Source organism: Aulonocara sp. 'chitande type north' Nkhata Bay, linkage group LG3 (assembly GCF_057382095.1).
Source record: "Aulonocara sp. 'chitande type north' Nkhata Bay isolate Kocher_YH1m ecotype deep benthic linkage group LG3, A_spYH_male_GT1.1, whole genome shotgun sequence".
NCBI lineage: Eukaryota > Metazoa > Chordata > Actinopteri > Cichliformes > Cichlidae > Aulonocara > Aulonocara sp. 'chitande type north' Nkhata Bay.
The window spans coordinates 71648691-71670282 of record NC_141346.1 but is presented as its reverse complement, the minus strand read 5'-3'; the positions used below and the strand labels follow the sequence as shown (position 1 = coordinate 71670282).

The 21592-nt window shown below is 42.4% G+C and overlaps 1 protein-coding gene across 10 annotated transcripts in view; it reads left to right on the top strand.

The window, feature by feature from the left end:
* The window catches only part of LOC147336918 (protein NLRC3-like), a 1139417-nt gene that overhangs the window by 666300 nt on the left and 451525 nt on the right, over window positions 1–21592 (top strand). The window contains exons 4-7 of one of the 10 annotated variants that reach the window (XM_086287129.1): window positions 11586–11772; window positions 11901–13701; window positions 16080–16253; window positions 16619–16792. The exons of 5 other annotated variants lie outside the window; for them this stretch is intronic. In XM_086287129.1, the coding sequence (XP_086143255.1) occupies window positions 11586–11772; window positions 11901–13701; window positions 16080–16253; window positions 16619–16792 (2336 nt within the window). Of the gene's footprint in view, window positions 1–11330; window positions 11773–11900; window positions 13702–16079; window positions 16254–16618; window positions 16793–21592 lie in introns of those variants that run through there. 4 more of the 10 variants (XM_086287119.1, XM_086287128.1, XM_086287107.1 and 1 more) reach the window with 4 other exon arrangements.

The following is a 21592-nucleotide window of genomic DNA, read 5'->3' as shown; positions in this document are numbered from 1 at the left end:
ATCACCTGCATGTTTTTATCCAGCTGCTGTTAGAACCAAACAAATAAAAGGATGAAAAGCCTGAAATCCTTTGATTTATTACATTTGAAACAAATATGAGAGCATCCCTAACAGCACAGCTGAGACCTTTGTTTTAATCAAGCCTTTGTATCGACACACTTGTAAAGATTCATATACAAAACATAATAGAATAAATCAATATAAAATACACATAATCACAAAAATGCAGCCATGTTGTGAGTTTGCATCTAAAACATGCATGTTTCCCTTTGTACAGGCAGATTTACAGCAGACAAAGCAACACGCTGATCGACTTTGACCGCTGCAAAAACAAAATACCCACCAAGTCTGAAGTCGATCAGAGGAACTGTTGACAGACTGACAGACAAACAGATGCTTGATTCATTAGTGCGATTAAATGTTCTTCTTTAGCAGCATCACTTCATGTGTTTGTGTTCCAGGAATAAAGGTCTGTTTAAACTGGACGTCTCCTCAGCATCACTCGTGCTGTCGTGGTTTCAAAGCTGTGCAGAAAGAATCTGAGGGATGATACAGAGGTGACCAAAGTTACAAACATCCAGCTGTGCTGCAAATGTTTGCAGAGCTCCAAACTCTTTGGCTTTCTGCAGAGCAAGTATGGAAGAAGCACCTGAGCTAACTTCAGTTTAGACGATATGAGGAAAAATGCTGCTTCCCAAAGTTTCCTACAAGTATCCAGTTTATATTTAGAGAAGCGAAGGCTCTTTATCCTGACAACTACTCCCTGGTGGATCCCTGTCCTGTGACAGCAGCAAAGACTGTGTATCAGTATCATCAAAGCCACTTCAATAACCAGTGTTTAAAGCTCTCTAGCAGATGGACTTCAGTGGCAGCAGCCTCTGTCTGCTGTGTACAGAAGGTTCTCTGATGAAGCACACAGCAGATGCTGCACTACAACAGCAGCAGCAGCTCAGCTTCAGTTTGCTTCGACGCCCTTTTTGACCTGTGAAACAGCAGAAAATGAAACATTTCAACACCCGTTTGTTAGCGTGAGCTATTCTGCTGTTTTTCATCATTTCACAGGTGAAATAAAATCACATTTACTTCCTGTAGGAGTGATCATGTCCAGCCTGACTGAGACCATGTGCTCCATCCTGCACAGGTAATAAACCTCTGACATGAAGGGCTGTCAAGTAGTTTTAGACAAATGGGGGTAAAAGAGACGTTAAAAGCTTAAAGAGAAACTACATTTTCTAAGAACTGTCTGACGTTCACCTCTCACACAGTGGATACGATTCTGCCGCTGCAGGAATAATCTTTGTGCTTATGAAACTGTCCATGTGTTTGCAGAAAATGTCACATGTTCAAAGCCATCCCAGCACCTGGGGTTTGTATAAGTGCAGCTGCTGGTGGGGAGATAGTCTCACTCTTCTATATAAAGAGTCAGCAGGCAGCAGATCTTCATCTGTGATCTCCTCCATCATCACGTCTTCACTCTTCAGCAGCTATGGCTTCACTTCGTGCCCTTCTGGGAGTGGTGCTGTGCTCCTCATGGTTTCTGCTTCTGCCTCAGGCGGACTTTGATTTACAGAGTCATCCATAATATTTTTTATTTTTTATTTTACTGCCCATCTATTTTCATACAAATGTCTCCGTCTTATGGAAAAGGGGTGGAGCTTATCCAACGAGGACAGGCAGGGCCCCCCCAGACAGTTTAGCAGTCTATACAGGAGGCCGACCTTTGCAACATGTACTTCTATAATGACTTCACCATTTAGGTTATTTGGTTATGTTTCACCCTGGATTTTGTGTGATAATATTTATTTTGTCCACTGATTTAAAAACAACAAACTATATGAATATAAAACAGAGTGAACAACAAAACATCAGCTTTGGAAACTTTGATGTAAAATTCTGCAGTTGTTTTCTCAGATATAGCATAAATCAAACTAACATACATCAGTGTATTATTAATGTGCACACACACACACACACACACACACACACACACACACACACACACACACACACACACACACACACACACACACGTGTTACAATAAACAGCTCTTATGCTTCTGTATGATTCTCAGTGCTTTCCATTTGCGTGTCCACAGGTTGCTGTAAGTGGTGCTTGACTGCAGTTTGCTCTCATTTCAAGTGGTTTGCTGTCACAAAGCCAACAGGAAGTCCGGCCATGGTTGAGCCAACTGAAGATGGGTTGAAGGTGGCGTCCTCGTTTCCTCTGTGAGTGCGAGAGGACAGACAAAGCAAACACCGTTTGGACAGCATTAAAATATTTACACTGATGATTAATGTTGTGTCTTTGCACCTGTAGCGATACATGTTGGAAAATGGAGACTTTAGCCACCAAGACTGACGTGCCTGGAAACTTCCCTGTGAGTACGCCCACAAAGACAGGAAACAGTTTAGCCACCGCGGTTAATCCTCCATCATCATCATCCAGTATTTTTCACATCTTTTCTTCTGCTGTTTCCCTTGTTGTCAGTCACGGGGTTTGTGACTGAAATGCGTGTGGTCGACGGGAAGCCTGACGAGTACGGCCTGAATCATTCCATCAACACCGGACGGAGTGAAACCTTTGTTGAAAACAGATTATATGGTAACGTTGCATTTAGCTTCAGTAAACTGTGAAGTTACAGCAGCAGATTTACATCACGTGGCTTCACAGGAAGTAGTCTGGACCTCAGCGCTGAGGTTCAAGCAGCTCTGCTTGCAGACGGCATCCTTCCTGAAAATGTTCTTCATCTTCCTCAAACCAGAACTTTTACATTGGTGCTGAAGTTCTATATAAAAACAGCCTGAAATACAAAGTGATGTTGTGCACTGATTACCTCACACTTTCCATGTTTCCTTCTACAGAGGAGTGTCCGCCTGAGTGTTTTGTCTGATCTGTTGTTGATCGTCTCATTGACACTGCATGCAGATCTGACACCAGGGCTGGACTGGGACAAAAAATGGTCCCGGGCATTTTGACTGAAGACCGGCCCCCCAGGTATTAAAGGAAAAACCATAAAGCCTTTGAATGAAAACAAACGCTGTTGTCACAGTGATGGATGCTGTCTTGTTGGTATACATGCATCAGTCTAATAAACTTAAACCTGCACCATCCTCCCTGTCCTGGTATTCTAAACAGGAAGTAGACTGTTGGTCGAGTTAACCTCCTGAACATCTACAACACACGGTGGAAACCTGACATTAAGACAGAGACTAGAGGTGAGACATGATCATTGCTGATTACTGATGACAGATTTAGATATGTTTTCATAAACCTTTCATTTGCCACATCAATAAACAGCACGGCAGGGCAAAATATGTTTTCTAACATGGCAACCTTTAAAAAGTGAAAGGAGACAGAAAGACAGCTGAGAAAGAATCAAACGGACTTTTTGATGCATTTTACACACAGTACTGGTGCAGAATCTAGAAAATGTGGGAAACACTGGCATCATATGCAGTACTTACTTCTGAAGAAATTATGATGGGACCCTAAAAAATGACTATGTACAATAATGGATTTCTATACATTTTACATCAGATGGAAACGTTTGTTGTAAGATTCAGATAATTATTTATTAAAAGTGAGACATTTTAAATGAGAACAAGAAAGAAAAGTATTTCTTTGTGCCCCCCTCTCCCTGTTAATGCCCTACCTGCCCCCCTGGCAACACTTTGCTAGACCCGCCCCTGCACAGTTACCAGCTACACAAAAAGGATCCTGGTGTTATTTGTCTCTCAGAAACAGTTCATAACTTCAACTCATTTTGGTTTTGTCATGTTTTGTTCTTTACATTGTCTTTCTTCTATATAATTGTTAAACATTTAATAAATATGTCTACAAAAAGATTTTAAAAATCAGACATTTCACACAGACACCCAAATGATTTCTGACTGATGAAGGGGGCTGAAGGTGCCCTGCTCTTGCCCAGCTTCTGCTGCTCTCTCCCTGCTCACTGTCAGCAGCTGGCAGCCTCGGTCCTGCCTGAGACTCTTCATCTATCAGTGCCAAAGAATATGGGAAATAGCAACGCACAACATGCACATTACAAAACAAGCACATGAATCAGCATTACATTCATTAGTGAAGTGCTGACGTTCGTTCCTAAACTTTGGGCCTTAATTAACATCACTGTGAACTAATGTTTGCTTTGCTTCTTAACCAGTGAAGCAGCGAGGGGCTTTCTGAGGTTCCTGCTCGTAAATGCCCAAAATGAGTCGAGTATTTCTGCAACTACAAACTCTGTTTTCATCAGAGGTGTAAATATTACAGCACTGTGTCAGAGTCACTGAGGCTGGAACACAGAAAAAGGAAGTAGATGTATTTATTTTTAGGCTTTATTGCCTGGAACCACTTTAAAAATACGCTTTGGGTCACAATTAACTGCAGAAAACCAGGAATCCACATATGAACATTATCTGTGCAGAGATTTATGCTTCTGAAGGTAAACAGTGAAAACTTGCAGCACTAAATGCACAGATAGCCAGGCGTTTCACATTTTGGGACCATCTGCCAGTTTTCATTTCTTAGGTATTGAAGAGCAGAAATGATTGAATTTTATTTACATGCTTAAAAATGTTTGGTTTTGAATATTATTTGAAGAATTACCCACACACTCAGGCACTGTGGGCCTGTTTCCCTTTGCACAACCGAGTGTTGGAAACGGGCCTTTTCTCTTTAAACTCTGAGGGGCTGTAACTTTGGCTTCTATTGGCAGATTTGCATGATTGACCCTCTTTTTAAAATAGTTTTAGCCCAGAGAATCAAGCTAACATCACTGTTTTTACGTCAGCTCACGTCACACGAGCTGTTTCAAGAAAAGTCCTCCTGTCACACAGCAATGCCTACATGAATCACACCACTCTGCTTAAATAATAATAATAATGTTTAGTGAAGCAGGTGAAGCAAAGGGCTGCTTTTAATAGGCTGGGAGACCCAGGTGTGCTGCTTTAGCTGCTGAGCCTCTCATGCTAGCCTCCATCTATAAGCTGGGATCACAGGAGCACTGCAGTCCTGACTAGATCAAGGATTGTTATTCATGCAGGAGACAAAAGTTTACATTCACAGAGTCATAGGATTGAGCCTGGTTTGAAAAGCAGCTGTTTAATGCAGCTGCTTAGAGTTCACACACAGTAGAAGAATCAGACTTGAGTCACATTTCAAACACTGGAAAAATACTCAGCAAGTAACAATGAAAACAGCACAGACTCAGTATATCCTGTTCAGTCCTGTGTTTGATATGAATGTGCTGTTCAGAGAGGATCTCATGTCCTCTTTTACAAAGCCTTTGTTTCATGATGTTTGTGTATAAATGAATGTAGGTGTGTTTCTAAGTGTGAAGGAGCCCTGGGAGAAAAGACTGAAGCTTGTGCCAAAGAACAAACAGGAAAGAAAGATCAGCATTAATGAAGACGAGCACAGAAGGAGCCCAAGCACGTGTTGCTTTTTCAGATTTCTCTAAAAGTGTGTGTTCATTTGTTCCATCCTTCACAACAAACAACAGCTGACAGACACACATGCACTCTGTGTCACTTCACAGGGGCTGATGAAAGTGGACACAGTAAAGGGAGAGCTGGACCTGCTCTACACATCCTGCACTCTGTTAACAGACTTTATTCTGCAGCATCAACAGATAAAAATATATGAAGATATAGAAACGTTTAACATTGTGACTGTTCACATTAGTGAAGCTGTTACTTTGCTGCCAGGTGGGAAAAGAAGCCTAAAGCTGAGTCTGATTAAACATCTGCTGCACCAGAGAGTTTCATGGCCCTGCTTTATCCTGTGCTTGCTGACCACCTCGTCCTGAAACCTCTTCATCATCCTCACAGTTGTGTGAAGAAAGAGGGAAGCAGGTGGAAACCATCTGTGCTGCTGTGTTCACTTGTGTGTGTGCGTCTATGGTCATATCTAATGTGTACCTACAGACAAACACAAACACCTGGCATTGCACAAGAGTCTCTATGGAGCAACCTGCAGATGTCAGAGATGTGATTAGAGGGTAAAGTGGACTAGTGAGAGCATCTATGTTGTTGTTGTCTGCTGGGGGACAGCATCAGCTGCAGAGATGCATCAGGATCAGCAAACTAATCTGCAAGGCTGCAAGTGTCACTGAAGGAGTTTGAGTCAGTGAGGGACTCAAACTCACACAGCTGGTCAAGAAGGCTCAGCAGCTGCTGTATTTCCTGAGGAGGCTGAGGAAATTTGGTATGTTGGCCAAGATCCTCAGCAGGTTCTACAGCTGCACTGTGGAGAGCAGCCTGACAGCTGCATCACTGCATGGTACGGCAGCACTACTGCAAACCGCAAACGCCTGCAGAGAGTGATAACAACTGTGGAGAAGATCATCAGGACCCCGCTGCCCTCTCTGCAGAGCAGCTACCATCACAGAGTCCAGAGGAGAGACACACCTCTGCCCTCGAGACGAAGGTTCAGAAGTGTGAAATGTAGAACATCCAGACTCAACAACTCCATCTTCCCCACTGCTATCAGACTCCTGAACAGCTGACCGACCTCAAACTGCAGTTTGCACATCAGGTCACTTTGCACACTAAGTTCATTTTGCACATTAAACTCCATGTACATCCATGTACATCGACATCTGCAGACCACACGTGTCTTCAGTTACTTATTTGTACTTATTTGCAGTTATTTATCTTTTTATTTTATTTTTTTAAGTTATTTTTTATCCTTATTTTATCTTTTTATTTATTCTTATCTTGTTCTTTTAACCATTATCTAACTTGGCATCGTGCACGGTGTGTTTAGATTCAGTTTAAATTCAGGGACACGGAGCCCCTGTTGATCCTCTACCTAATCACACGAGCCACGGTGTGAGAACGGGTGTGGGTCACAATCAGCCAAGGTTTTGGGTGAACCCATTGTGAGATCTAGCCCCACGCTATCATGTGATTTCCTGTGATCAAATGTCCCAGGATGTAAGTGGGCGTTAAGACGTCCATGTCCCTCTTCAAGCAACTTAAAGAAGTCCAGACGCTTTTCTTTCCAAGCTCCTTCAACAACATCATTCATAGAACAGCTTCCAGCTTCTTTTGCTCGGCTACAGTTTGGATGGATTTGCATTTAAAGATGCAACAAGACTAAAATGGTTAGGGTCAGGAGGTCAAAGGTCAGAGCTCCTGTGGGTCTGAGGGCGGCCTCACGCTGGAGAAGGATGAAGGAGTCTGACCTGAGCCAGTGTTTGACATGAACACATCAGCACTGCTGTCAGTGAGCCTAACGACAGCCGTTAGCATCATTTCAGTGTTTCAGTCATAAAAACACTTCCTGTCACTGTGGTGGTTACAGTGACATCATGCAGTTTGTGCTTTGACCTCCAGAGGGCGACAAATCAGCACAGACAGAGAGCTCCATTCAAACTTTGCTGCCATCAGGAATAATTCTTCAAATATAATCATCAGTGTTTGAGCAGCTATGATATCAGGGACAATCTAGACATGTGTGACAATACTGAACATGTCACATGACACACCTCAAACATCATGTGATCCACTCTCAGTCTGCACTTTCATTCATGACTTCAACAGGTTGAAATGAGCTTTGAAGAAACATCAGTTCAGTGCTGAAATATTTAAACGCTGCAGGAAGAACAACAACAAATTGATGACGGATGTTTGTGCTTCAAACAGGAAAACCAGCAGAAATAAATCACAGCCTGCCAGAGGTTTGGAGTTTCCGAGGTGCAACTGAACGCAGCACAGTGTTCCAATGCTCCTGATTGTCCTCAAACGTCTCTTTGGGTGTTTCCTTCCTGCTCAAAGTTTAATTTCACTTCCTGAACTTCGTGCAGTGGAGCTTGTTGTTGGTGTGTGAAGAAACTGTAAGTTTGCTTTGTTTCCTCCTTTAACAGTTTGTCTTTAGGAACTTTACTGTTTGTTCAGCTCGTGTTTGATTTCTTCACACAACAAACTGTGTGTGTTTGTATTTCCGGTCTCTCCATTAAAGTCAGTGTGTAATGTTTCCTGGCTAACATCAGCTGTGTGCAGCTTAGTTCAGCACAAATCTGCCGCTCCATAGTTCACGGTAACGGACTCACAGCTGGACCAACGAGGCCGAGTGTGTCCGCCACTCTGAGCTACGTTCGTGTTTGTGTACTTGTAGTTTGTACTTTGAGTTCACTCAGAGCCCACAGAGGACGCAGCGTACGTGATGACGTCACAGCCCTTTACCTCCTTTACTGTCACTGTGATTAATATTTACACACGAGACACCTGCAGAGCTCTGACGCTGAGCTAGCACACAGCATGCTAACACTAAGCTAATGCTAAGCTAGCCAAGAACCCAGAGTGAGGTTAAAGCTAGTGATGGGCAGATGAAGCCTCATGAAGCACTGAAGCTTTTCATCCAATTGGTTCACCCCAACGCGAAGCTTCTTGAAGCTTCATTTGCTCTAGTAGGACACCTACTGGACGTAAAAATATTAGTTGGCATGAATTTGAAGAGTGTGGCCTTTTTGCACACAGCCTGTAAATGTCAACAACAGAAGGAGTGTGTAAAACATGTATATTGTAGTGATGCAGTGTACTGTGTATATTTATACTGGCAGTATGGAACATGATTATTTGGAAATGCCTAAAATGGAAATGATCATATACTGTGAGGTGAGGTGTGGACAGTGGTTGTGCTTTTGTAACATTGAGGCAAGGACAGTGATTAGTGTTTAGGGGACACATCATTGGTTTTTATTAAAAAGAAACAGTTTCTCCACTGTGGCAGGTCGTAGGCGATTTTTTTTTTCTAAACTGTCTCTAACTCTCACTAACCGCAACTCTCCATCAAACGCCCACATTTTGTCTGAGGGGTTTATATCGCTGTCATAGCTCGCGGCAAAGTTCGAACCGCTTCCTGAACCAGTCACGTGGTACAGCCGGGCAGCGAGGCTTCGGACGTCATCATTTTCAGCTCCTCCCATAAATGAAGCAAGCCTGGATACGCGCTTCGCGGAAACGCCCCCTCCATTACTCGACACACGCTTCGAAGCCTCGATACAGAACGTCACATCACTAGTTAAAGCTGAGTAAACACTGACCCCAGACCAGCACCGTGATAAAGTGAGCTGCTGCTGCTGAACTTGAACAGGTAACAAAGTGATGAGCAGTCAGGCTGCAGGTTTCTACCTGTTCATGTTTCTACAGTAGAATCACTTTGAAGTGTCTTTGTGCTGTTTCATCTTTGATTTGTGTTCATAAACACTCAGAGAAACATCACGTGACCTCATCAGGATCTGTGTTGGTGTGTGGGGCTGTACCTCAGCTTTATGTTGTTACATGCTCATTTGTTCATTTTAACATCAAAGTAATGTTATGAGGAGTAATGAAGTAACGTACTCCATTACTTTTAATCAAAGTGTTCTGTGTAATATGTGTAATAATGACTGTTTTGAGTAATGACCAACACTGATCACAACAAAGAGGAAATGCCTCCAACATGCACAAACATTTGAGCCACAACATGCAGTTAATGTGCACAAATGTCTTTGATATGCTGCTCAGTGATGGTGGTGACTGTCAGAGCAGAGCTACTGAGAATCAATAAGTAATATCAATGATGGGATCAGAATCACTAAATTCTTCTCATCCCTGTCAGTATCATACATGTGCTGTATAATGTGATAAATGTAGAGGTGCTGGCTGTTCTCTCACTCTGCTGTTTAGCTGTAAAGGACGCCTCCCTGCCTTTGTCTCATTCATGACCTTTAATAGTCTCTTCTAACATGCAGAGATCTGTATGATCTGTTTCATAGAGTCTAACCAGCCTGTACAGGTAACAACAACAGTCACTGCATCACTGACACACAAACGTCATCTCTGTCAATAACAACATTCATACATGGAATAAAAACACATCAGTGGATCATTGCTGGAGCTGATGTTTGTGCTCCTGGTGCAAAGGCTCTCAGTTTCCTCCTTGAAATAACATCAGTGGTGGGTCAGCGACATGCTTTCTTTCCCTCTCAGGTTTAAATATCTGGGACTCTCCACCGTTTGGTTTTAGAGCTGAAGAAGCTTCTCAGATGAAACGTCTTCCAGAAACTTAAAGACGTCTCTTTTCTCTCCAAGCTCCTTAGATCACATGACCTGGATGACTGAACCTACAGACATATTGACCTGGTTTCATGGTCACATGACAGGTCAGAGGTCAGCGACTGTAACTCAGTTCCTCCTGTTAATGTGAACTCACTGAGTGTTTGTGGTTTACCTCTCAGACTGACTGAAGACGATGATGGAGGAAGAGGAGGACAGAGCAGAGTCTGCAGGGTCCAGCTGTCCGTCTGTGAGGAGTGACGGGTCCAAAGATCACCCTCCAGCCTTCAGTGGTGAACCTGGAGCAACGAGGTCAGAGAGCTGTGATGACTCCTTTACATGTTTGTGTTTCCTGGATAAATATGACCTGAAACATCCTCAGATTGTTACAAAGATTCATTAAAAAGAAAACAATGAAAGAGAAAAGATCCAAATGTTCGACTTGGTCATTTGCTGTTTGAGGACAGTGATGCTCATATCTGTGGGGAAAGTGTGACCTGAGTGGGTTCATGTTTGTCTTTAAAGAACAGAGCTGCTCTGATTCTCTTTGTGTCTGATCTGTTAAACAGTCTGAGAGGTCACACAGAGACCCAGCAGCTAAAGCCTGGATCATACTGGCTGCTGTTACTCCATCAGGACAACACTGAACCACAGTGGTGTGGATGTAGTGGATAAATCCCACCATACTGATGCTCAGAGTTAACCACAGGGAACAAAACCAGATGTTACCTTCAGATTGTGACCTTTGGAGTGGACGATGCAGATTTCAATAGAGAATAAATGTTGTTGTTTTTCAGCTGTGAAGAAAGAATCGAATTTTCTGAACTTAAGAATTTATGATGCTGGAAACAACATGGAGACTATAACACAACATTTCCACTGTGTTCATAGAATGAATGTAAAACTGTCAGACATTCATTAAATATGCAAAATGTCTACAGAAGCATCAGAGGGTCAGACGTGAAGCACTCAGTGATTTTGATCAAATGACTCATCAGTTATTGATCTGTACTACACTGATCTACCACGTTAGTAAAGCTGGTGTTCTGGTGGTGGAGGGAGACTGGGATCATGTTCTGGTTTTGGAGCAGTGATCTGCTGATGGTTCAGTTTGATGAGCTTCTTCAAAATCATCCCTGACATCACCACTGAAAGGACGTCCATGAAAACAGACTGAAAATTACTGATATGTTCACAATCTGAGAGTTTAAAACTTGACAGACTTGATTCAGATGAAGTTATTTGAGCAGAAACTCCTGGATCTTTATCCTGTGTTGATCTAATCCTTCATGGTTCCTCCACAGAGTGGACCAGCAGAGCTCAGAGGTTCCCAGTGGTCAGTCTGCCCAGCAGCATCAAACACAGCTGGACTCCATATTTATGGTCTGTACATGTACAACAACTACTGTTACATCTGTTCTGTTCACAGTCATCTCCATGCTGCTCTTTGTAGACCAGTGGATCGTCAGTGTGTCCAACATGGATCTGATGTTTGGCTCCATGATTTCACTCTGATTGGCTCATTCATAAATATTCTGTTCCAGCTGCTGGAGGACAACATCATCACTTTTGTGAAGAACGAGCTGAAGAAGATCCAGAAGGTTCTGAGTCCAGGTTACCCAGAATGCTTAGAGAGTCAGAGGAGCAGCAGCAGAGAGGCGTTTGTGAAGATCACAGTGGACTTCCTGAGGAGAATGAAGCAGGAGGAGCTGGCTGACCGTCTGCAGAGACGTAAGAGGATTTATCTAAAGATTTAAGCTGCTGGATAAATGAACATTTTCCAGAGATGGAAGATGGAGCAACATGTTTTAAAGATTAGTTCTTTTTGGAATTGAGTGTTTATTTTTCTTCTCATTCAGAACTTCAAGCTGCAGTTTGTCATCGTAACCTTAAATCCACCCTGAAGAAGAAGTTCCAGTGTGTGTTTGAGGGCATCGCTAAAGCAGGAAACCCAACCCTCCTGAATCAGATCTACACAGAGCTCTACATCACAGAGGGAGGGACTGCAGAGGTCAATGATGAACATGAGGTCAGACAGATTGAAACAGCATCCAGGAAACCAGACAGACCAGAAACAACAATCAGACAAGAAGACATCTTTAAAGCCTCACCTGGAAGAGACGAACCAATCAGAACAGTGCTGACAAAGGGAGTGGCTGGCATTGGGAAAACAGTCTTAACACAGAAATACAGCCTGGACTGGGCTGAAGACAAAGCCAACCAGGACATCCAGTTCATATTTCCATTCACTTTCAGAGAGCTGAATGTGCTGAAAGAGGAAAAGTTCAGCTTGGTGGGACTTGTTCATCACTTCTTTACTGAAACCAAAGAAGCAGGAATCTGCAGCTTTGAAGACTTCCAGGTTGTGTTCATCTTTGATGGTCTGGATGAGTGTCGACTTCCTCTGGACTTCCACAAAACTACAATCCTAACTGACCCTAGAAAGTCCACCTCAGTGGATGTGCTGCTGATAAACCTCATCAGGGGGAAACTGCTTCCCTCTGCTCGCCTCTGGATAACCACACGACCTGCAGCAGCCAATCAGATCCCTCTTGACTGTGTTGGCATGGTGACAGAGGTCAGAGGGTTCACTGACCCACAGAAGGAGGAGTACTTCAGGAAGAGATTCAGAGATGAGGAGCAGGCCAGCAGGATCATCTCCCACATCAAGACATCACGAAGCCTCCACATCATGTGTCACATCCCAGTCTTCTGCTGGATCACTGCTACAGTTCTGGAGGATGTGCTGGAAACCAGAGAGGGAGGACAGCTGCCCAACACCCTGACTGAGATGTACATCCACTTCCTGGTGGTTCAGGCCAAAGTGAAGAAGGTCAAGTATGATGGAGGAGCTGAGACAGATCCACACTGGAGTCCAGAGAGCAGCAAGATGATGGAGTCTCTGGGAAAACTGGCTTTTGATCAGCTGCAGAAAGGAAACCTGATCTTCTATGAATCAGACCTGACAGAGTGTGGCATCGATATCAGAGCAGCCTCAGTGTACTCAGGAGTGTTCACACAGATCTTTAAAGAGGAGAGAGGACTGTACCAGGACAAGGTGTTCTGCTTCATCCATCTGAGTGTTCAGGAGTTTCTGGCTGCTCTTCATGTCCATCTGACCTTCATCAACTCTGGACTCAATCTGCTGGAACAACAACAAACAACCTCTACATGGTCTAAACTATTTAACAAACTAAAACTTCAATCTCTCCACCAGAGTGCTGTGAACAAGGCCTTACAGAGTCCGAATGGACACCTGGACTTGTTCCTCCGCTTCCTCCTGGGTCTTTCACTGCAGACCAATCAGACTCTCCTACGAGGTCTGCTGACACAGACAGGAAGTAGCTCACAGACCAATCAGGAAACAGTCCAGTACATCAAGGAGAAGCTCAGTGAGAATCTGTCTGCAGAGAAAAGCATCAATCTGTTCCACTGTCTGAATGAACTGAATGATCGTTCTCTAGTGGAGGAGATCCAACAGTCCCTGAGATCAGGAAGTCTCTCCACAGATGAACTCTCTCCTGCTCAGTGGTCAGCTCTGGTCTTCATCTTACTGTCATCAGAAGAAGATCTGGATGAGTTTGACCTGAAGAAATACTCTGCTTCAGAGGAGGCTCTTCTGAGGCTGCTGCCAGTGGTCAAAGCCTCCAACAAAGCTCTGTGAGTACATTTGTACTCATGTCTTTACTTTTAACATAAACAGTGTAATGTGTGATGGACCCTTAAAAACGTAAACATATTTATTTGACTGGTCATCAGCACTAAATACAGTATATTAGAGTTAATGTTTGATAGCAGCAGTAAATGTCAGTGTCTTAGACATATATGGACTTCAGCTTTAATCAAAGTCATATCCAGAATCATCCTGTAAGTAAACTTTATTTATACAGCAGCTTTCACAGGTGAAAAACCACAAAGTGCTTTACAATAGAAACAGGCAATAAAAACACAGAAGATAAAAACATTAAACAGCAAACACTGAACATCATACAGCCTAAAACTAGTTAAAGGCCACTCTGAATACTATCAATCAATCAATCAATCTTTATTTATAAAGCACTTTTCATACAGAGAAAATGTAGCACAAAGTGCTTTACATAGTTAAAAGCAGCCCACCCCACCCTCCAACTCACTCCCCACACTCTCAATACACATATATCCCCCCACCCACACACACATACACACATACACACACGCGCACACTTAAAGAGTAAAAATTGGGCTGGGCTCGCATGAGCCAAGTGAGGAAACACTATAACAGGGAGCCGTCTGCACCGGGAGCCGGTCACAGACCGCAGCCTCCAGGCTGGGCACACAGCAGGAGGGAGGCAAAGGAGCCCCCCAGCCAGGCTGAGAGGACCCCAGAGACCCAGCAGCCACGGTCAATAACAGCCCCGGTGCAGAGAGCGCCCTCCGAGGAAACACTGGAGATATGACGCAATACAATATATATAGGGTAAAATGATAAAATAAATAAGAACAGGATATAATATAAATATAAATAGAATAAGAAGATTAAAAAATGAATAAGAATAAAATCAAAAAATATTAGGTAAAGCCTAAATTAATAATAGCATAACAGGATAGAATAAATAAGCATAAAATAAATAAACGCTAAGTAAAAGCTAAATTAAAAAGGTGGGTCTTGAGCCTGTTCTTGAAAACATGTACGTTCTCTGCGGCCCTGAGCTCCTCCGGCAGGTTGTTCCACAGACGAGGACCATACCACTGAAAAGCTGCCTCTCCGTGAGTATGTGTCCTGACTTTAGGGACAATCAAAAGGCCAGTACCAGAGGACCTCAGGGTCCGCGAGGGTTCGTATGGTAAAAGCAGATCTGAGAGATAAGAAGGCCCAAGACCATTAAGACATTTAAAAACCAATAAAAGAACTTTAAAATCGATCCTGAAACACATGGGGAGCCAGTGCAGCGATTCTAAAACCGGTGTAATGTGGGCCCGCCCTCTGGTCTCCGTCAGCACACGAGCTGCAGAGTTTTGTAAAAGTTGTAAAGTTGAAATATTCTTCTTAGGAAGACCAGAGAGCAGGGCATTACAGTAATCAATGCGACTGGTAATAAAAGCATGCATCAGCATCTCCGTGTTGGCCCGAGAGAGAATAGGGCGGACTCTGGCTATATTTTTTAGATGATAAAATCCAATTTTAGTTACATGTTTAACATGTGGGATAAAACCAAGCTCAGAGTCAAAAATAACACCCAGGTTTTTCACTTGTAGCGAAGGACATAGTGAAAATGCCTCTAATTTAGACAAGAGTTTCTCTCTCTGAGCCTCAGGACCGACAATTAAAACTAGAGTCTGAATAAATGAGTTAGTGGGACCAGTAACAGCCTTTAACTGGAAGATCTCAGATGTGAGAAGAGCTGTAGGATTGTAGAAAGTCAGAAATATAGACTGGGACTAAAAGTAAGGACTAAAACTTTAAATAAAGCCTAAAATGAACTGGTTACCAGTGTGAAGAGATTAAACTGGAGTAATGTCCAGTCTGTTTCATGTGCTGGTTAAAGCCTCGCAGCATCATTCTGTACTGACTGAAGATGTTCAAAGACTGTGATGGAGCCATAGGTGATCAACTCCCTCATTCCTCCTCTGGTCTTATTGCTCAGCTGAAGAGGAGTTCACTTCTATATGTTACAATCAGCATCACCAGTACAGCTCCAAGGATCTGCAGCTGCTGGCAGATTCAGTCATGCATGCTTGATTGTTTTTCAGTCTCTCAGGTCAGATGAAGTCATATTCTTTATGAATCAGCATAAGAAGTCAATAAAAATTCAAAGCAAATCAAGATGAGCGTTTATTCTTGTTTTAACAAATATATGAGCGAGAGGGACCTTTTTGGTCTAAAGTTATAATCATCTGCCACATTTCTAATCTCTTTACTACGTGGACTTTTAAAATATTTTCTGTTCCCCCAGACTGAGTCTCTGTAACTGGTCAGAGAGTTCATTTAACTTGTCATTTGATAACAGTTTGTTATCAAATTACAGTTTTTCAAATTGTGTTTTTATTTTGTTTTTTAGCCTGAGTGTCCCTGATCTCTCAGACAGAGGCTGTGAAGCTCTGTCCTCAGTTCTCAGCTCCCAGTCTTCTACACTGAGAGAGCTGGACTTAAGTAACAACAACCTGCAGGATCCAGCAGTGAGGCATCTTTCTGCAGGACTGAGAAGTCCAGACTGCAAACTGAATACTCTGAGGTGAGATCAAGTTATGTTGGGCTTTTCATCAATTGACAGAATTAACCAATAAGAATCCACTAAATGGGAAAAAAGTCAGTTAAACTTCTGTAATAGTTTTATGATAATTTAATGAGCAGAGAGTTATTGATCAATATGTCAGCTACTTTGGTGCTAATGCACTGCCCGGCACATGGAGCCCAATTGGCATTTGCAATAGAATACCAGAATTGATTGACCATTGTCAGTTAACAAATGTCAGCGTCATCCATTTGTTGACTCTCAGTAAAAACACAGGATTAATTGCTAAATCTAAAAACTCTTTAGTGCACCCTCATTGCAACTTAACAACAGTGTTTGTTTAATGTTTATCTGTCATTTTTCAGACTGAGTCACTGTAAGCTCTCAGAGAGAGGCTATGAAGCTCTGTCCTCAGCTCTCAGCTCCCAGTCCTCTAGTCTGAGACAGCTGGACCTGAGTAACTCTGACCTGCAGGATTCAGGAGTGAAGCTTCTGTCTGCTGGAGTGAAGAGTCCACACTCTAAAATGGAAACTCTCAGGTCAAGATTTAAAATTTTCCAATGATGATCACGTTAAACCTGATTTCTATTACTGCATAAACAGGAAATTGATTTTTAAAAAAGTCTTAATGTAGAAATTAGTGTCTGGGGTTTTTAGTGATATTTGTTCACTTTCTCTTTTTCATTTGCAATGAAATGTCCCATCTGCTCCTCTGAGTCCAAAATCTTTATTTTAGCAGTGCTTCATCCACCAAACCTTCTAGTTCGATTCCTGTATGCTGAAGGTTTTTACAGAGCTGTTTGTTCAGATATCAGAATTTGATTTTCAGAAACATTTAGTAATAAAAATATGATCAATTGATTATTTCTGACTGAAAAGATGAAATATATATTTGGTCATAGTGATATGACTCATTACCTCACTTAAACATAAAATGTAAACAAAAATTCAAAACAATAGATTAATACAAAACAGAATTTGACTGTTGAGCTTAAAGTGAGCTTCAATGTTATCCACTTCCTGTTTTATTTTGGTAGTTATCGTCTCTGATTTTTACCCCAACATTGTCTACATTAGTTTCAGCTGTAGAAGGTTTTATTGACTGTTTGATTTGTCACTTTTTTTAACTAAAATTGTTGACTTATAAACTATTGCTTAAAATGTATTTTCATTAAAATACCAAATAATTTATTACTTTATCATCTAATTAGATTATAATTCTGTAAATAAGAGTGATAGTGTGGCCTGTGTGGGTTGTCTTCAGGTTCTCTGCTTCCTCCCACAGTCCAAGAACATGCATGCTGGGTTAACTGGAGATGTGTGATTGTGAGCATAAATGTTTGTCTGTCTAGCTCTGTTTCTACCTGGCTACATCACCATGGTTACTGATGCTGAACCAATAACCTGGTCTGGATCAGGTTATGTTCAGTGTTTTTGTTTAAAATCAGCTGAAGCGCCTCATTTTCACTGATTCTTTCATTTACAGAAAGCTTTAAGTGAGATATAGATTCAGTCATATGTTACTAATATTACTTTTAACCTGAGTAGCGAAAGTCCGCGGTGATCTGAAAATGATGTGCCGGGAGTTGTGCCGTTCTCTGCGGCTTCAGTGACCCTCGAGCTCTCGACTAGCTATCGAGTTGGTGGGTAACAGACGTCTCCGAAAACGTCGAAGCACTTTTGCAAATATGCGATATCTTGATAAACCGAGCAGATATTTGAAGTTTACACACCCACATTCTCCCCTGAAAATATGTTAAAAGTTTATTTTGTGACCCAGGAAGATTAATAAGAGTAATTTTAAAACTTAGTAGCGGTCGCCATTACTGGAAGCTGGAGTTTGGCTGGGCCGCACTATGAATTCTGGGATATGGTGGGCCACGAAGGACACACCCGACCCATCCTTCAAATTCGGGGAAAGGAGGACGCATTTGTCGGCTGCATTCGGAGGAATTTGGACAGCCTTCGGTGCGTCGCTGTGACGTAATCGGTCTACAAATGTGTCCTCAGGAGGATGCAGCCCATGAATTTGTACACACCGAGCCTGCGTGCTGGTAGCACCTTAGCCACAGCTCGGGTGTGGAGGAGAAGCTGAAAAAGAAGGTTTTCTAGTTTGTAAGGAGGAAAAAACTGAGAGGACTAAGTGAAAGAGAGGCTGGAGAGTAACACAGAGCAGCAATGAATGCTGCTCACACAGTTTAGACAGTTTAGCATCAAATGTTCGAGTGAGTTAGCTCCCAGCTAACTAGCAGAGCAGCTAACTAGCAGAGCAGCTAACTAGCAAACCAGCTAACTGCACCCACAAGCTGCGACTGCGTCTTTCTAACAAGAGCGTCAGACACGCAGACTGGTTTTCTTTGTGGATGATGATGTATTCTCACACTGATCCTTCATGATGATGCTGTCATCCACCCACTGCTCCTGGTGTTGCCAATTCCTCAGTAAGGAAAATTGCTATTGGCTGTCCTAAAAGTCGCTGGAAGTCGCTAAATGATGTCATCGCCTAATTTGGATAAATGGTCATGTAATTGTAATTGTAACGTACGTTGTAGGAGAGAAAAATAACATCGTGGAAGAGACATAACGTGAGTAAAAAATGTCCTTGAATGCATTTAAATATATAAATCATAGTTCTGTCTGTAACTATTACAACACTCTCACCACATTTGTTAACAATTCTCTCAACAAATGTGTTTTTCCTCGTTCTTTGTCATCCAGCTGCGACTTTAGGTATAAATGTGTCATAAACAGGATAAAGCAGTGCAGGTTCAGTGTAATCAAACCTCAGACTGAGTTCAAAATCATCACCTGTCCCTGATACCACATCAGCACCAGAACCATGATGTGTTTACTCACATTTAAAAAGGTGGAGGGCAGTGTGAATGGACTGTTGTCATTGGTCTGAATGTGCCTCTATAAACATGTGCTCTTCATTATTGATGTTTTCCTAATGAAGAGAAAATGAGACTTAACAAAATCCTTCTGACTGTTGTTGGAGCAGGTTGGGTCCTGGGTTTGAGTCCCCCACTGAACCACAGGGGCTTCTAGCTTTGTTTCACAGTGTATAGAACAACAAATAAAACCAAATCACAAAAAAACACATCAGACTTTGAGGGTTGAACCAAGGATGAGGAAGCAGACTCGGCCCCAAACATCTGGATATATGGATGGTTACCAGAGCAACCACAGCAGTGTGCTCTCAGTATATTTAGTTGTATAAAGGTGTTTGTGGTGTGTTGCAGCTGAAGCAGCCTCATGTATGTTGACACAGGGAGAAAATAGTGTGAGGACACTGTTCACAGCAGTCACAGCTCGCTGCCTTCAACAGTCTCTTCCTTCCTTGTTTGGATGTCACTGATATCACCGCTCTCACACTGACCACCTGTTGAAGCTAACATGCTAACATGGAAGCAGCAGGTATGCCACCTGTGGCAGCTGAGGTCACGTGACCTGAGTGTTTGAACCACACGTTGGAGCAGCGTTTCCAAACATCTGCACTTCAGAAGCTCCAAAGTGTGGAAATGTCACTGTGGAGCGTCTCGTCGCTATCTAAGAGATTTTCTTACCTCTGCAAAGCGAAGCTTGCAAACAGCACCATAGTTTGTCAATCCCAACCAATCAGAGCGCTCCTTATGTCACGTCACATGACTCGTGTGTTTTCCTCTTTGATTAGCACCCAAAGAACTAAAGAAAGGCTAAAAGGACGTTCAGCCAATCAAATCCCTCCTAGCAACAGGAAGTCTAGAGAGGAAATGGAGCAGAGAAGGAGAATCACCAGTTTAAATGTCTGAGTTTTAAACTGGTGACCCTCTAAAGAGGCTTTTATTGACTCTTTCTGTTTTCTTTACAGCTTTTTTCACCATTTAAACTGTTTAATATCAGATTTAGAAATAACTTTTGGACAGTTTTTCTACATTTGCACTAAAATGTGACATAAATAATGACTTTCTGACTTTACGTTGGACTAATCTAACGACTCAGCCTGGCTATGTTGGACTGGGTGTGGCAGCAGCTCCCAGTTTGAGTTCAGGAGACAGACGCCCTCTCTACTTTGAAGATCAGCTGCAAACTTTCCTTTTTGATAAAGCTTATAGTTCGAGCTGGATCAGGTGAACCTGAACCATCCCTTAGTTATGCTGCTATAGGCTCAGGCTGTTGGTGGACTTCCCATGATGCTCTGCTTTCTTCTCCCCTCTTTTCACTCCTGATGCTTTTATATGTCACTACTGCATGTCCTTAACTTTTGTCTCTCTGTTTTGTTCTTGTCTCTCTGAGCTCATCTCTTCTCTTTCCCCTCACCCTGCAACCAGTCATGGTAGATGCTCCTCCTGGAGCCTGTTTTCACTGGGAGGATCTTTGTGTCAAAGGGAGTTCTTCTTCCCACCATCACCAAGTGCTGCTCACAGTGGATTGTGTCGCGAAATCTATCAATGTAGAGCAGTGAGACAAACCACGGAGGCCCCAGAGAAGTGCAATCAAACGATGAGTTTATTAACACACAGGAGAAAACATCAGCCTATGTCTTCTGACAAAAATACATGTTGTGGACACTTACAAAGCAGTGGGGTACACGCCCCCCCTTGGCGTCAATAAAAATAGTCAGAGTAAAATATGTTCCAGACATCTTGTACATGTTTAATGGCTATAAAAAGACACAGAACTTCTCTTTTCTGTAACACCTTCCATACAAGGTAATAAACTTCAAGCCCTCAGGGTCTCTGGGGCTAATTATTGACTCTGGTCATCTGTTGCCAAGTAGAGTAAAATATAGTGAGACACCAAATGAGTTAAGGCCTCAGGCCTGACGCATTCCTAGATTATATGTGTTATATGTATTGTAAGCATCCATGCAATCATCCTGTTCTAGTTTCCCTCAGCATGGATCACCTGGACAGTCACGCCAGTGAAGCTTAAGACCCTTAATGAACCGAACATCAACTCGACATAAGCACAAATATGCAATGTGTATGAAATACTTCTGACCGTACTTGTAATAAGAGTTAACATAATGGAAGGATCCTCAAATGAACATGTTCAATAGACAACTTTAATGCAATATCAATACTGTGAGAAATATTATTAGATGGAATAATGCTGTAAAGAACATTATTAATGCAGTTATAATGATGCAGATTATATGGCAGCAATAAAAGAATTTCTGTATCTCCACAATTGTCTGATGGTTGGGGCTTTCTCTCTAATATTGGAGGCTGTTACCTTACACTGTTAAACAGCTTCAGATGACTGTTGTTGTCCTTTGGGAATTGTCACTTATAAATAAAGTTACATTGAATGGATGTAAATGGATAGATGTTATTGTGACAAAGAGAAAACGATTG